The sequence below is a fragment of the Abramis brama genome (genome assembly GCF_963993115.1).
Source record: "Abramis brama genome assembly, chromosome: 1".
Lineage (NCBI taxonomy): Eukaryota > Metazoa > Chordata > Actinopteri > Cypriniformes > Leuciscidae > Abramis > Abramis brama.
In genome coordinates this window covers 28,235,902-28,253,737 of record NC_139963.1, presented here as the reverse complement: position 1 = coordinate 28,253,737, position 17,836 = coordinate 28,235,902, and the positions used below count along the sequence as shown (strand labels likewise).

The 17,836-nt window shown below is 37.9% G+C and overlaps 1 protein-coding gene across 1 annotated transcript in view; it reads right to left on the bottom strand.

The window, feature by feature from the left end:
* The window catches only part of cacna1ia (calcium voltage-gated channel subunit alpha1 Ia), a 125,717-nt gene that overhangs the window by 46,753 nt on the left and 61,128 nt on the right, over positions 1-17,836 (bottom strand). The window contains exons 16-27 of the mRNA XM_084117691.1: positions 17,581-17,681; positions 14,058-14,181; positions 13,790-13,858; positions 10,741-10,919; positions 10,504-10,630; positions 8,354-8,479; positions 7,909-7,998; positions 4,897-5,089; positions 3,993-4,144; positions 3,484-3,593; positions 2,390-2,523; positions 414-484 (exon numbers count right to left, since the gene is read on the bottom strand). Coding sequence (XP_083973817.1) covers positions 414-484; positions 2,390-2,523; positions 3,484-3,593; positions 3,993-4,144; positions 4,897-5,089; positions 7,909-7,998; positions 8,354-8,479; positions 10,504-10,630; positions 10,741-10,919; positions 13,790-13,858; positions 14,058-14,181; positions 17,581-17,681 — 1,476 coding nt within the window. The remainder of the gene's footprint in view (positions 1-413; positions 485-2,389; positions 2,524-3,483; positions 3,594-3,992; positions 4,145-4,896; positions 5,090-7,908; positions 7,999-8,353; positions 8,480-10,503; positions 10,631-10,740; positions 10,920-13,789; positions 13,859-14,057; positions 14,182-17,580; positions 17,682-17,836) is intronic.

Sequence of the window (17,836 nt, the reverse complement as noted above, 5' to 3'; positions counted from 1 at the left end):
TTTTTAAATTCCTCAAACTCATCTATGCTCTATGTAATGGGAGAAGGATCTTTCTCTCCAGAGTCTCAACTTTTATTTGATTCATTCCTTTTTTTAATCTTTTTTTAATGCGATTTTATGTTGTGCTTTAAAGTTTGTTATTAATGTATCCTTGTTGAAAAAAGCTATGAATAAGATGAGAGTGTGTGTGTGCGAACGCAAAAGCAGGTACTTTATTCTTGCTTTTGGGTTATTATCCGCTCTGAGCAAGTTTGTGGTTCATATGAGTCACCAATTTTCATGGGCCAATGAGCAGCCTGTTCTTGTTGTCAACAAAGCTTGGATAACTTCCTCTTCTCAAGACCAAATGTGACTAAAAGGGGGTAGGGTAACAATGTAATGCTTCATCAGGGGGTTTGCAGTGGTATCATCACCTGTGGCAGGGCTTGGACAACCGTATCCAGCAGCGCTCTCATTCCCGTGGCCATCTTTAACAGCTTTAACACTGTCAGAGAGAGAGAGAGAGAGAGAGAGAGAGAGAGAGAGAGAGAGAGAGAGAGAGAGAGAGAGAGAGAGAGAGAGAGAGAGAGAAGTTACAGCGAGTTCAACAAGGCAGCTCAGTGAGTGTGTGCATGTCTACAATGCGTTGATCATTTCAGAAGAAGAAAAACAAAAAGGCAGATAACAGACAAGGATCCCCCCCACCCCCACCTTGGTTTAATTCTAGCCTAAACGGCTAATGAGGAGAGAAGGAAAAGGTCAGGGCTAAAATTAAACCCTCACACTGCCGCCCTCTCCCTGTACAAATGTAGAGTGATGGCACACTGGCTCAGTGATGGCTGTGGACAACAGCAGGATTAAATACCAGATTAAACTCTAGACAAACAGATCAATCCTCAATACAGCATCACTGACCTGTGCAAAATACCATTTTGGTATGATGGAGTTGATATTTTTAAGGCTCGTATTGGGTAACGAGACAAACGTAAGACTCATCGGCTATTAAGGACAACACATGGACCACTGATCAGGTATTAGAGGGAAATGGGGGGAGAAAACGATTGATTTGAGGAGACAAATAGAATTTGGCACTGGAGATAAGCAATTAAACCACATTTCGTAACAATATTCTGTACATGAAGTGAGTTAATTTGTGTTTCAGGCTGGTGTTGTGTTTCATTTGTGTTTTCACGCTCTGAGAAAGGAAATAAGGCAATTTGATCTTATCTGGAGAACAATGACAAAATAAATATATTTTTGCCATTTATTAAGGTAAAAGATTAAGGGACATGATAAAACACATTGGGCTGTGGTTCTCATGTAGGGGATCAAGTTCAAATCCAGCTTGCAACATATTAGTCTCATTACAGTTTTCACTCCCCATCATTTACTGTTCCCTCGCTACTTGCCAATCAATAAAAGTGATAAAGGTCTAAAAAGAAATGAATACAGATAAAAGTCAGATAAAAGGCTGTGGTGTGTGACAATAAGCACCTGTGGAGATTACGCTGGAATGGATGTGTGACGGGGGCAATTCAAGGATTTCAGTCTTATCTGAACACAAGCTAATGTGGGTTAGAGGAATATTTCTTGCTTTAAGAGCAAGAGGTTCTGAGTTTATACTTGCTTGATATGTAAACAAAACAATCATGTATACAGTATATATATATATATATATATATATATATATATATATATATATATATATATACACACACAGTACTGTGCAAAAGTCTTAGGCATGTTAATATAATAAAAGGTTTCTTCAAGCATCTTGGAGACGTTCCCACAGTTCTTCTGGATTTAGTCTGTCTCAGTTTTTTCTGTTTCTTCATTTAATCACAGACAGACTTGATGATGGTGAGATCAGATCATACCGGCTGTTGTCAGACTCCTTGTGCATACACAAATCTCACTGGATTATTACAATTAATGGCAAAAAGAATGTTTGGAAATGTAAACTGATATTTCCTACTGACACACTACAGCAAAATCTATAAATAACTGACTTAAAACCATTGTTTAGTTGTTTTTTTTTGGGGGGGGGGGGGGGGTATTAACATGCCTAAGACTTTATATATATAAGATATATATATATATATATATAAAATTCTATTTGATATTTTCAAGTACAGGCTATATAAAGGAAAAAACTAGAGATGGACCTCACTAATCAACTAGTCTGTTGTTGGATTGGTCAACCGTCATGACCATCCTTGCTGGTAAGGGAATTCAGAGTGGAAGAAAAAGCTTCTGGAGCAAGCATGCATGCATGAGGAAAGATCATCCCATAAATCACATATTTTAAGGGCTCTAAGAGTTTAATGACATTTTTAAGGGGGCTGAAATGTCAGCAACTATGATGAGTGGTGTTACCCAGTGGTCAGTGTCTTGTGTTTGCGTGACTAACCACGTGCGATGCGTAGGACCCTCATAATGCGTATGATGGTGGGGTTGATGGGCAGAGCAGCACTTATCTCAATCTCCTCCAGTATGATACCCATGATTGACAGCAGCACTATAGCTAAATCCAGCTGGTTCCACCTGCACACATACACAGGGGACAGATTTGCTTAGTTATGCAAAATATCAACTTTCATGCACTCTGAATCCAACCTTTCTGTCTAGTTTCATTCCACTCTGGTAACATTTGAAGATCGGTCTGGTCACACAGTTGGCTTGGGACCTGAATTGTTGCTGGGGACCACTTAATAACACCCAATTAGGGAGAATTAAGGCCCCACTCCAGCATAGCTGACCTCATTCACTAATGCAGGTCGAGGGACGGCTCGTTTTTACACTACAGCAAAAATCACAGTTGCCCACATCTGCAGTGCTGGAACCAGCCATGGCACACCTGTCTGCGCACACACCTCTGCCATCCAGCTCGTAATTGTGACCTAGTTAAGAGGCATGGAGAGCTACGACAATAAATAATGGCTTGTTGAAAGCTTTCTAGTGTCAGACCCAAATATGCATGAATAAAAAAGACAAAGTGTGTTGCGGCGTGAGCCTGTGTTTTTTTTACTCTCAAATGGGTCAAGACCATATATTCTAATAAAGCTACAACATGCCAGGATGTTTAGACCCTGTGCTTTCTCAATGCACCTTATTACATGCCAGTATTAGTTTATGACAAGCCAGAGGAACCGCTCTTGTAGTCCGCCTAATGATAAATAGAAGTTCTATTATGTAAACAAACACAGGAGAGAGATTTCATTAAACCCTCGAGACAAATAACCATGTTCACTCTCGCACTACTGTAGTCAGGTGCGTTTTGTCCTATTAACACCATGCAGGGCTAATCTAATTTCTATCTGCGTCATAAATGCAACAGCAGAAGCAATATTTTGCCAATAGCACACCCTCCAGTGACTCCAGAAAACAAAATAAGAGGATTCGGTCAGGTGGAATCAACATCTGATGAATTCATTAAATCAATTAGCGATCGTAGGAGAGAAAACGTGAGGAGATGAAAGATGAGGAGGGGAATGAACTGAATACCTGTCTTTGAAGAAACGTCGGAAGCCAAACGCGATGAGCTTCAGGACAGCCTCCAGCACAAAGGTGCTGGTGAAGAAATAATTACAGTACTTGAGAGTGATCTCCAGAGACTGGGGGGAAGGAAACATACAGACGGAGAGGAAGCCAGAGAGACAGAGGAAGAGAACAAGAGAGGTGTGAATGATTAAAAGACTTTCGCCTCAGGTTCATAAAGTCATTTTTACATTAACTATATAACAATATCATGTATTCTATGAATGTTTGTGTAAAGTCCAAAAAATACAAGTCACATGCGTTTATGCAATGGTACTGTATGTGTTATTCTCAAATTAATGGACTCCCAGTGTGACAGGGAAATTTCTGAATTGTGAACAAAACTGTCTCACTGAAATCAATAGCAATAACAAGGCAAGCAATATACTGTAAATCCAAATCAGCAATGATGGCTTTAATGATAACTACACAATAATAAAGATTATTTAGAGGATAAGGCCTGCATTTTATCTTACATGAGGCTGGCTGTAGTGCTCCAGTGACATAGTCACAACATTCACACAGATGATGAAGGTGATGAAGATGTCCAGGTAGTGACTGGTGCACAGAGTGTGGATCATCAGTCGCACATGACTGTAACTGGCATAATAGGGCAACTTCTGGGCCTCTGAGAGAAATGAGTAGATTAGTTTAAATTGAGTAAGCACACTTTTTGACAACAAATATTTAAAGTGTGTATTTTCAACAAATGGAATTCAAACAAGTTTCATTACTACTCCTTCGTCTGCCACTGGCAGGTCAAACATATAGTCCCGCCCCCAAACATATGCCATTAGTTAAACTGAATGTTGTTGTGACACTCAAACAAAGATACATTTTTTGATAGCGCTACATAGCCACAGTGCTTACATTTTTCTGAAAATCATTTTAGTTATCTCTGCACATTAATTGGCACAGGAGAATATTTTACCATAAAAAATGTATTATACAAAAAAAGTCTGTATGTGTGATGAAAAGGCTACTCTCTGGTCCATAAACTCAATTTTTTTCTGCAGAGGAAAGAGGCATCACAGAACACACCTGTGCGGTATCTCCATCTGGCTAACGCTATTATGAGATGTCTGGAGAATTAAACTGGTTATTCAGCATTAGTGTGCAAATCAAATCATCTCTTTTCATTTACAGTCACTATGTTCCTTCATCCACCTGTCTGTTGGAACCCGTAAGGCCAGTAGGGCTGTGGCCCAACATTCTTCAGCATGTCTAATATCAATAATTGTATCAAATTATTTTGTCCCAAAATTAAATGTAAATAAAATATATAGTTTTTCCTAAACTGAAAACTATATTAAACTGACCAGAAGGTTATTATTATTCCATTATTGACCCATTCAAAACATCTATTTTTCTTCTCCTTACTCCGTCTCTTTTTCTCCATGCGTCTCAGTCTCTTCTCCTCTCTCCTCTTGGCCTCTTCCACCTCCTGGTTCTGTCGGCACTTGTGGAAGTTCTCCACCACTACTCCAACAAACATGTTTAGCACGAAGAAACTGACGATCAGTAGGAACGATATGAAGTACAGCAGCATCCAGGGGTTGTTATTGGTTATGGGCTGAGACAGAAAGAACGGTGGATGAAAAGAGTTAGGAAAATCAGAAATAAACTGGATTTTTTTGAAGAAAATGTGAATGCCGCTTGCCTTCTAGGTGGTTGCTAGGATGTTGCTAGGGATTTGAGGTGGTGTTAAGGGTGGTCACCAGAGTGCTATGCTTTTGCTGTGGTGTTCAAGGTTCTAGGCATTTGCTAAAGCTTTCTTTGTGGTTACTAAAGTGCTGCTTGGATGTTCTACTAAGGATGTTCACCTGTCAACTGACAGGTTAAAAGGGTAAAGCCATTGCTATGGTGTTCAAGGTGGTCACTAGGGTGTTGCTAGGCATTTGATATGGTGTTCAAGGTGGTCACTAGGGTGTTGCTAGGCATTTGCTATGGTCTTCAGGGTGGTCACTAGGGTGTTGCTAGGCATTTGCTATGGTGTTCAGGGTGGTCACTAGGGTGTTGCTAGGCATTTGCTATGGTGTTCAGGGTGGCTGCGTCTCACTAGGGTGTTGCTGGGCACTTGCTAAGGCTTTCTTGTGGTTACTGAGGTGTTGTGGGTGCTGCTAAGGATGTTCACCTGTCATCTGCCTGGTTAAAATTGTAAAGCCATTTTTTAACACAAATATAAGCCCACCTCTACTCAATGAGCCCTATTTTAACGATATAAGAGCATGGTCTAAAGCACACAGCACAAGTGTCCGGATCCACTTTTGCTAGTTTAACGACGGGAAAAAAGGTCTACGCACCCGGCGCATGGTCTAAAAGGGTTGTGCCTATTCTCTTCATGAGTAATGAGTGTGTTTTGGGCCGTAACGTGCAATAAACCAGTCAAAGTCTCATCTCCCATTCCCTTTAAAAGCCAGTTTCGCTAGCGCCATGGCGGATTCGCTATTTACATGGCGGAATTTGAAAGCGGAAAAACTGAGCGCTTCTCTTGTGAGGAAATGGATCTGTTCGTGCACAGAAGTTAAAGCGCATCACCTACGGGACAAAGTGTACGCGCGTTGTGGACCCGCCTATAGGCGCACATTACAAACACCTTCTTTAAATAGCAAAAAATATATAAATGACTTTAGACCAGGTTTCAGTTGGTCAATGGCGCAGTCTATTTCAGTTGCCTCAAATATAGCAACGTGCCAACAATGCGCCTGAACACACCTCGTTTTCAAACTAGCATGCCCATGGATGCACAAATGCATTTGCTATTTAAACAACAAGGCGCAGATCGTAAAAATCATAACTGCGTTGGGCTGAAACTAACAAAACACACTTGCTAGTTTCTGGCAAACAGCGTCAAGTTTGACGAGAGTGACGAAAGGCTGTAAAGAAAGTGTGTTCGGAAAGCCCTTATATGGAGATGGTTTGGGAATGTTTTATGCGAATGACTAACCTTGTGCATGCGGCCGCTCATTTAGAATACTCCAAATTCACTAAGATCAGAATGATGTTAAGAAAAAATTTATGTGCGTACGAACGTGTTGTGAATTATGCAGATATTTTTCGTGAGAAGTTCTCCTTTGCATACAAATGCGAATTAATCCACAGAATTATTAGTGAATGAGACCCAAAGCTTTTCTTCACAAGTACCACAAAAACAACACAAGAAACTGTCTAGAACACAGAGCTGCCTAAAATTTAATTCAACAAGATAATCAACACAGCCTTGAGTAAAAATCAACATGCAGACACTCATAAGCTTAAGGGAAATTGGTCAAATTATGGTAAAGTGAATTTAGGTGCAGCTTTTACTTGGTTGCTTAGCAGCAGCGTAGAGCGAAACAAAGAAGCCAAAGTCTAAATTGGTTAATTCTAAAACATGGGATGCGAAAGCACACAGTACTCTGCACATTTCCATCTGCTTCCACACATAGATTACATCCTGCAGTTGACTCTGGTGTGACAGAGATGATGCAGTGGGGAAATTACACATGCCATTTAATCCATGAGTTTTTTTTATCTGCCCTGTGTTTGACTACCTAGACATGTTGGGCTCTTCTAGTGGGAGAGAGTCTGGCTGCAGGCCTACACATAATCATTATGTGCTGGTCCCTAACTGATGCAAGCTCACTGCTTTTTGAATTGAGGACTCTTGAAAATCATTGCTTTTCAGATTCAGAGCCAAAAGCCTGTTAGTATTCATGAAGCTGATTGTGTGTATTCAGGATTAAATATTCACTGTTGAGTGCTTATTCCTTAAAGCTCTTTATTTTAGTTGAAAGAAAGTGACTTTTGTTTGGTTCAGAGATCTTTTAACACTTAATAAGTACCTAATTCTGAAAATAAATTACATTTTATAACTTGTTAAAGCTTACTTGTATTATCTTGGCTACAGAATATAGTTTTTTTTAGCTAACCAAGCTAGTTTGGTAATTTGCATTTATATTTAGCTTTAATATATTTTATTTATTTATTTTATTTTAGAACAATAAATACAATTGATCAATTCTCTACAATTATTTTATTATTAACTATTAACTATTGTCATCATTGTAGGTAGAATAGTGTATATTTATAGTATATTTTATAGTATATTATAAAATCTGATGACTCTTTTAAAACCATTGAGTTGTGTATTTTATAAGCTTTCTGTGATTAAATTTGTATTGCCACTTTGCTGTACTTTTAAAAAGTCTGTATAAATGTGCTCGTTTTGGTTAATATTGCCCACAAACCTTATACGAGAGGGCTGGCTGTGAAGGTTCACTGTGATATCAATATGCAAATTTATGACAAAGTCCACCTGACATTGAAAGACCACCGTTTGCATTCGCCCTGTCAGTTTTATCAGGATGGCAGGATGGGAACATCAGCGAACATGTTACATGGGAACATTACCTGCTGGTCCACTGCCACTGCATCCAGACCATGATACATGATATTGACCCAGCCGTCCTTCGATGCCAGTACAAACAGGGACATCAGAGCCTGTAAAAACATAAACACACATTCATATGAGCACATACAAGGACAAACACACATTCATATGAGCACATACAAGGACAAACGGAAGTATGGAGATGGATGGAAAGACAAGCCGGACAAGCAAAGATAGATGGAGGTTGAACAGACAAATAAGGTGCAAGGACAGATAGACAACCACGTGATGCAAAAAAAAACAAAAAAAACAAAAAAAACAATGACAGGTCATTCTGATAAAGATGCACACACAAATAAACACACTATGTAAATACATCAATAAAGTTAGATCAAACAAAGCAACACATTGAGTTGCTCAGAATCGTCATGTAATTTGATAGGCCCAGTCAAAGAACAAACTAACCTGCCCCAAGTTGTCAAAGTTGTACTTGTGATGGACCCACTTGTAATTGGCCGAGATGCAGTCAGACCTGTTGGTGATGTTCTTGACATCCAGGCCCAAGCAGTAGTAGAACTTGCCTTTGAAAAGCTATTGAGGCAAAAGAAATGGCACACACTTCATGTCACTCAACGCTACACATCTCAAGCATCTTTTTAATAAAACTGTCAGAGCACTGTTGGATATTTAAAAGAAAAAGTGTGTTATGAAAGAAGACCAGCAGAAAATAGGAAAACATTCTCTATGAAAAAAGAACAAGATAAAGCACTAAAAAGAAATGAGAACAAATAATGAACAAAAAAATGAAAAGAAACAGAAAGCAATGTGTAAAGACAGAAAGGGTGTGATAGTGAGATTAAGCAGAAAAAAGACAAAAGGCATTGGGAACCCCAGGGGTATCATTTATTAAAAAATTTTTTAGATCGCACCAGTGGCAGGCTTACTTAGGTAAGATAAAACATCAACAAATACAGAAATGAAATAAAGAAACAATAAAAAAAAAAATATATATATATATATATATATATATTGTTAAGAGGTAAGTAATGTTATTGCACCAAGTACACCTGGCTGCAGCCTGCAGAATGGAGCGGGGATGCACGTGTCACACCTCCCTATACCTACTCTGATTGGCTTGATCATCTTTCAAAGGGATACATGATAGAAAATGTGTTTGTAGTCGGTGTTGGACGAGTATATGTCGTTCAAATCTATATGAACTGGAAAAGCAGTGCAGTTTCACAAAGCCTTCGTTATAATGCACAGAAGAAGAAAAAAACATTACCCTGTATCTCGCAATGTCCCTAAAATTGTTTTGCTAAATTAAGCTGGTCTTTAGGCTAATGCACAAACATGTATTGGTTGATTATCCACAGCAGCAGGGTCAGGTAGAGGAATTAATTATGAATTAAATAAGTCACAAAATGCGCTTACTTCATATCACCATAATATGACAAAGAAAATTAAAAAGATGTATCATTTGAATTTAAATAACATGGCAAGACACTTTTTTTTACAGAAGGTGGTATTGGTTTTTATAAGACATGTCGGGTGCAGTTGCATGATAAATGACACTGCAATAGGCTAATGAAACTTTCTTTTTCTTCACTACAATGCAAAGAATATATTCAGACTTTTTTCCTGTCTTTCATTTTAGGAAAACATGCTGTTCCTCGTTATTTTAAAGTGAAGAAATCGAGATCTACTGAGCCGATTCTTTTCAATCAACTGGTTCACAAATAACATCAAATGGTTAATTTGTGAATTCGACTGATCCAGAAGATTAAACTAGCAGTTAACAAGCGAGTCAGTGAACAATAAACACTTGATTTGGACTTTGGCCAAGATCCGGGAGTAATATGATATTCTCATATCAAGTGTGTTCCTAATAATTCATAATAATGTCAGACTGAGCTCTAAACTATTTTAGGTCTATCTTGTTGCATTAGAAACCTCACTTTTACTGGAGTAATATTTTATTAGTGTTTCTTTACTTCAACGTAAGTATAGGGTTTGTGTACAATGTCCGCCAAAAATAAACATTTGATCATTAATTTCTCTTGCCATTGTGGGATGTAGGCTAATGTTGTATTGTATGTGCATTACAGTGAAGACAACTCATTTTGAAGAGAACACATTTCCTATCATGTATGCCTATGAAAGACGACCGAGCCAATCAGAGTACCGTAAGTATGGTGCGGAGTGACACGTTTAGCCCCGCCCTGTTCTGCAGCTTCAGCCTGGTCCTTCTCTATTGCACTGGTAAAGATTTTGTTCCACATGCAAAGGATCCCCAGTTCAAAGCCTGGATTGTCTGAATTATATATGGTTTACTTTTAAAAAATATAAACACTTCCATTCAAAGATTTAAGTTTTTTAAATGCTTTCTTTTGCTCACCAGGGCTGCATCCATTTAAACAAAAATACAGTAAAAAAGCAGCCATTTTCAGTAGCCATTACTCCAGTCTTCAGTGTGACATGATCCTTCAGAAATCATTCTAATAAACTGATTTGCTGCTCAAACATTTTTGCTGAAACATTTTTTATTACCAATGTTGAAAACAGTTGTGCTGTTTAATATTTTTGTGGAAACAGTGAAAGATTTTATTCTTTACCTGGACTCCCAGGATGCCAAAGATGATAAAAAAGGCACAGCAGATGAGAACTATGTTTCCTATAGGTTTCAGAGAGGTGATCAAAGTCTCCACAACCAGTTTGAGGCCAGGAGCTCGACTGATAACCCTGTCACAAGGGAAAACAACAACAAAAGAAAACCATTTAGCATCTGCAGAGTTATAAACTAAGCATACGTTGGACAACACCACAAAAATGCTTGCAACTGCTTGCTGTACCTGAGGGGACGCAGTGTGCGCAGAAGCCTGAGAACCCTGAGCACTCCCAGGATCTTAGCCCCACCCGCCATTGACACAACAATGTCGATCAAAGACACGAACACCAGGAAACCATCCAAAACATTCCAGCTGCTGCGCAAGTATGCCTGCTCTCCAATATACAAACCCATAGACACCACCTACAATAAACAAAGACACACTGTTTGAAATGGTCAGCATAAAAGATGAAGTAGTTGCGTACAGTTTATTTTTGTTTTCATTGTACATCATTGGTGTTCTGGTGTGACACTGTATGTTCTGTTTAATGTAATAGGCAGTTTTGATCCTTTAATCTGATTCTGAATCGGTTTCCGATTCTTACTAGTGTGTCTTTGCTGGAATTGACTGAAACATTTATTAAAGTGGGGAAACAGAGACCCTAACAGACAGCAAAGTTTGAGTTTGTGATCTCCAGTCATAGCCTGGAAATCCAGACCTAAATCTGAAAGATTAATGGTCTGGCATCGACTAATAAAAATCGGCCAGCTCGAGGGGCAGCACCAAGCATACATTTGAAAATCTCACTGCACGCAATTGGATAACACTACGACCAATCACAACAAGCCCCATAGGCTTAGCTACCAGAGGAGCTAACTGGTAGATTAGACTCTAGCCGTATCCGGTCGGCAAAACAGCAAAAACGCCCTTCTTGCAAAGGAACGATTCGAGCGGCGTCTTCTGTTCCTCTTTTAGATAAAAAGCCAAGTTTAACTCGTTCATTGTAGCGGTCAAAGCCGTTTCAAACAACTGGTGTTCATCCATAGCCATCTTGCAATGTTTACTAATGACTTCGACGTCACAGCGCTGTCGTCATCTGTTTAGCTCGCCTCTGGCCCGCCTATATCAGATAACCCGATGTGATTGGTGCAGCTCGGATACAAGGGCATATTTAACGAGCATCATTACTCGACGCCTGCTGCTCTTGCAAGAACTCTGGATTTCCAGGGTACTCCAGTCAAGCAAAACCAACTGTTCTAACTGGAGCCCTAAAATAGTGCTTCCTGTAGAACTGGTTTTGCAACTTAACTGAGCTCTGCACAAGTACATCTAAAATCCACCATTATGTCAGTGGTGAGATGCAGATGTACTTAACGGAACTGCTGATGGCAGTGAAATATGACTTTGAGAGAAAAAAATCAATTGAATTTGTGAAAAAAAAACCAGCAGAAAAACAGTAAAAAAAATAAATAAAATTATCTAAACACTGACAAAGTGACAAAAATACAAAATCCATTGAAGCTCCAAGGTGACCCGAGCCTTAGGCCTCCCAGGCAGATTCTTGTGACACTAACAAGACGAGTGACAGGAAAGAAATACACGTGCACACACAGCCTGACGTCAGAACTGGCTGAGGTCTAAAAGTGAGAAGAGCAAAGAGAGCAAGAAAACAGAGATAGACACAGAAAATTATGCACTTTTAAGAAATGAGATGCCATACTGCTACACATATCTGCTCTTTCTTGGGATCAATTTGGGCTGTATTAGTCTGACAGTTTCTTTACAATACTGCCAAAAGAAGCCAATAATAAATCAGTGATGTATACCAGGCTAGTACAGTAATGTGACACTCAAGCTAGCAATTTAAGTGAGAGCAGATCTGCTTGCAGAACTCCTATTAGTCGAGTATAGGTGGGTTGGGGACAGTGAAATCAGCCGCTGCCCCTTAGGCTGTTATACCGGTAGGTATATTTTTGCCGTAGCTTGCAGAATCTGCCTCCCAAAGGATGAACTGTAATTGTTGACTTTCTGGTCCCTGAGAGAAAGGTGGAATCATTGTTTGACTTGTGTCTCCCACTGCACCAACGCTTTTAAAAATGTCCACAGTAAAGGATCATCTTAAACATTGACTGCGTATGGCTAGTTGACATGACATTTCAAACGTTGACAACAGTATGAAATGCTATCTAAAACATCTAAAGAAATGTAATTCTTGTATAATTATTGTGCAGAAAAAATAAAATAAAATCAGAATTTTTATTTTATTTTAATGTATTTATTTTATCCAAACTGCTTGTCCTATTATGTTAAGTTGTGAGTTTTCCCCCCTCATATATATACACATAAATTGATAAAAAAATTTCAGGGATATATATATACCTCATAGCATAATTGCCTAAGTCATTTTTTTTTTTAAATATGACTTAGGCAATTATGCTATGAGGCTATATATATATATATATATATATATATATATATATATATATATATATATATATATACACACACACACTCACAACCCAACATAGGACAAGCAGTTTGGATAAAATAAAATAAATAAAATATTCATACAGATTCACTTACGCACAACGGTCTGGGACTAAGAAAATGCAGTGTCACTTTTGACAGGTCTATCTCTTGTTTGTTCCATTTCTTAATAATTGATTAAGTTACATAACTGATGACCTACAAGTGCCAAGTGCTTGCAGCTGAATAGATGGGCCAGGCTATGAGATTGACTGCATCTGAAAGAGGAAACTGGCTCGAATTATTATCATTGCTTAATTGCTTGTAATGAGAGGGCTAGCAAACGTAATACCCCACTCTCAAGAGGTCCAGATGAGAAAGCATGAGTGAAAACTAGTGAGAAAGAGAGATAGAGCGAAAGGAAAATGAGGAAATGTTAGATGGATTAGAGATACACACACACACATGGTTTCATCTTCTGGAATATATTTGGCTAATTACTCATTCAAATGACAGTCCTTAACATGTGTGTAATTTTGGCCTTTTGGACCTCACTGAATGTTATATGCATAACTAAATGAAAAGTAATTGTACTCCAGCAGAATTCAAACCTTTAAAACACACATGAAAAAAGGAAAAAGAGTGTTAATTATTAGCAGATAGAAATAATAGTAGATATAGTCACAGTATCTGCAACTGCTGTGAAATTATTGATCACTATATTTGTCACCATAGATCAGAGGTATGGCAGTGCATACAGGGTGAAAAAAAATAAATAATTCTAAATATCAACACAACATATCATGCAGTGAATGTAAATATTTACCTTGAGAGTCATCTCCCCCACAAATATGGCTGTGAAAATGTAATTGGACACGGTAAGGAAAAGCCTCTCCTGCAGAAAGAGGAGGAGAAGGGAGAGAGAAAGAAAGAGAAAGAGAGAGAAAAAAGAGAATTTTAAAGGAAAGAGAAGAGAGAAAAGCTGGAATGCTGCCAATGCTGTGAGAATAATTGCTTGTGGTCAAACGAAAATCATTAATAACTAAAACAATACGTTAAACAACTGAATGAAAGGTCTATGGCCTCAGTCTTACCAGGCTACCCTGAAGAATCTTGGGTCTCTCTAGAGCCACAGTGATGCAGTTTGAGAAGATGAAGGCCAGCACCACATAGTCAAACAGCTTATGGGCTATGATGGACTGGCACAACAACCTGAACCTGAAGAGTAAGCAGGAAGTAAGGAAAAGAGATATACAGAGTCAAACCAACTTTGTTCCAAAACCTAGTGAGCTGTCTAGTGTCTACTGCCTGCAGCCAGCCAAACAATAACGGAACCTCACAAGCAAGCTGTTTAGAATCTGCAAGCGTGAATAGACTTGCAATTGATTTCAATAAAGTTTGATGACTATGTGTTGGTAAGCTAACAGCACAATACTCTAATAAGCACAAATATAGACAGTTGGGGTGTGACGGGATCTCGCGAGACTAAAATGTGACAAGATTTCTCGTTGAGCCATGACGGAGCGTGAGGGTTTACGGTGCCCAACGTAAACCAATTTTTTAAATTTTTTAACCCAAAATAAAAAAATAAAAACCATTGTAAAATGTTGTAAACGTCTGCTCTGCTCATACAACACAAGTTGCTGTCGCACACAGTGCAGCAGGAATCACAGTTCACTGATCGCGTCACAATGGCGGATGATTCGTTGCGCAATAGAGCCTTAACATCTGATAAATGTCTTATCTTGCATGCTGGAATGCTCAGCACCGTCGCTCCCTATACACACACAGAGTACATGCAATCGCGAATCCGAAAGTGAAAGTGAAAGTAAAACACGAGCTCCCTGATGCATGCAAATTAGGTAAGATACAATAGTCTGACTCCCAATTTCAAACCTATCTCTGGACTGTGTAGTTGTGGCTCTGGTCTCTGTTTGCACTTTGAAAATTGAGAGTATTTTGATTATGGTTGCACTTATCGTTTGCGCTTAAGACTAAGAAAAAACTTTTGTTAGTTTTTGTTGTTTATACTTTTTATTTCTATGTTCAATTTGTGGAAAGGAGTTCAATTAGGAGGTCACACACAGCATCAATCAGAAGTTCTGGATGCTCATAATTAATGTACAGTAAGGTCTGAAGAGAGATAAGTGTCTCGTCACACCCCTGATAGACAGCACACACTGGAAAATTTAATTCAGTATGTCAATACTGAATGAAAGACCAGCCTTGGAATATTTCATATAAACCAATATATAAATATAACATAATATATTATAATATAAAATATAATAAACTACTTTTCAAAAGTCTTGATTATTTTTTATTGTGAAATATTATAATTAAAAAAATAATAATAATAATAATTTTTAACTGTGTTGGCAAAGCTGAATTTTCTCCAGTGTCTCATTATCTTTCAGAAATTATTCTATGATGTTGATTTGCTGCTCAAGAAACTTCTTATTATCACAGAAAAAAAAATTAAATTGTGGAATCTGTGATAGTGTTTTTTCTAGATTCTTTGAGGGACAGAAATTTTTGAAGAACAGCCTTTGAAATTGAAATATTTTGTAACAATATGAATGACTTTTTTGTAAATGCATTTTTGCATTTTTGTAAAAAAAAAAGTTACCAGCCACTGTAAGCATTTAAAAAAAAATCATTTTCAAATATTATATTTTGTTTTATCAATATCTGAACATGCAATATATCGAAAGAACAGAGCCTCTGCTTAGAAAAAAAGCAAACATTTTATTCTAGCTTCATGTATTCTTTTTTCTTTTCTTTTTTTTATCAACACTTGAATGTATGCAAGTTCCATAAAAAAAGAAACATTTTGAACAAAAAGCTGAGAAAAATCACGTTTTTGTCAAAGACTATGTCTGGATTGGATTCAGAACGATGATCACAACATAGATGGAGTAGATCGAGTGCATCAAAACCCCCAAAGCTTCACAGTCCTACACATCATCCTGGGTCGACATTTAATTTGGTAACGTTATTCAGTTTTTATTTAAATGCTGTTTATGTTTGATAATCGCTTTATTTTACATGTGCATAAGCAATGCTTCTATTGCTTGTCTTCGGCTGTGTTTTGATCTGGAGATTCTGTACTTTTTTATATTATGCACAATTGCGCCCCCCTAACGTATAACTTTGAAAACATTGGTTTGCCATAAAATTCTTCTGTTAATAAAGTTAATTGTAACTTATAAATAATTCTTGCTGAATAAAAATATACATTTCTTAAAAAACAACAACAAAAATGATTAATAATAATAATAAAATAAAATCTTACTGACCCCAAACTTTTGAATGGTACAGTAGTGTAATATGATTCTTACTTCATCTGCCATCTTGGATTTATTTTTTCATGGAGCTCGCCAAAATGTACTCATTGCAGCTCACTAGGTGTTGGAACAGTCAAATATCTAAATTTTTCCATTGCAGAACAAACTTTAGATGGACATTCAAAGACTAGACGGTTTGGAGAAAACAGACTGACAGGAAGAGGGTGGGAATAATCGGCTCCTATCTCTCTGACACCAATCAATATCCTAATCAAGCCACCCTCTAAAGAGCTGGCAGCCCATCAGTGCTATTGATCAGGCAAGAATTGCAGAATAACTGCTGGCCGAGTTACCGTCAGGAGAGAAGAAGAGGTGTGCAGGCATCTTTCCCTCTGTATTACTTAAAGAGATCAAATCAGTGGCACTATAGGAAACAACCTGTGACACAAGCTTCCTTTTATCTGCTTAATTTCAACCTGTTCTTGGGCGTGGAGCAACTTCTCATCTGTTTTGTGTTATAATGAGGTCAGGCTCCATGAAAGACAGCATCGAGCTGCATTTTCAAATTTTGCTTAGACTGACAACATTTGACTCTTGTTTAAAGTATAAGAGGGCACGAAGGTATGCGATTGCCAACGGTTTTGCTTATGATGAGGCTAGCACAAGTGCAACAACATTACTGTAAGCCAAGTATCCTTATAACTTTTTTTGTCAGCCAAACCCCTTTGACCTAAAATATGTATTTATTTGACCGGTGAGATTTTGCTATTTTTTCACTAATTTAAAAACAAATTTGCTTTGATGTTAGTTAATGGCACACAACATATGCAGGTAAATAATGTAAGCCAATAATATATTTTTATAGTAAGTGTTTTATTTGATTGTTTTTATTTTAAAATTATTTATTTATTTTTATTGGACATTTTTATCATTTCATTTTTTTATAAGCTTTTCATCAACACAGAAACAGTTCCCTCACATTTATACAATGGCATTTATTTACTATTAATGACAAGTTTTGCTGCAGTATTTTTGACCACATAAAAGTTAAATGCCAAATATAATAAAAACAACACCACAATCACCTGATGGGTCAATCACATGGCAGCTAAAAAAGCAAAACTATGTGTCCGTTTATCGGTTTATTTTTCATTGAAAATTAACTGAGAACTCTTTGCATTTCATGATTACCACATACAGGAACATGTAAAACTACCTACATAAATTGTTTGTGAATAAGGTCAGTAGGTGAAACAGCTACTGACAGCTCTTAAGAAGAGTGTTCATGGCTATTATGTATTGAAAGAGGGTAGACAGTGAAAGGACTGACTTGTTTTGAGGAGAGAAGAGGAAGACGGACCAGTCGTCTCTGGTCTCACACCAGTCTGGTCTGTACACCTCCATCATCTTCTGGATCCGGAAACATAAACTCTGCCGACAGAAAAAGCATTTAGTTGAAAATTTGTTGGCAAAGATGAGGACTGAGATTAATTCTGCAGGATCCAGGGTGGGAGAACTTTCTTGGAAACGCATTAGTTAGTTGAAGCAGTTATGAAACGGAGCTTTCCAATGTTTTATGTCCCCTT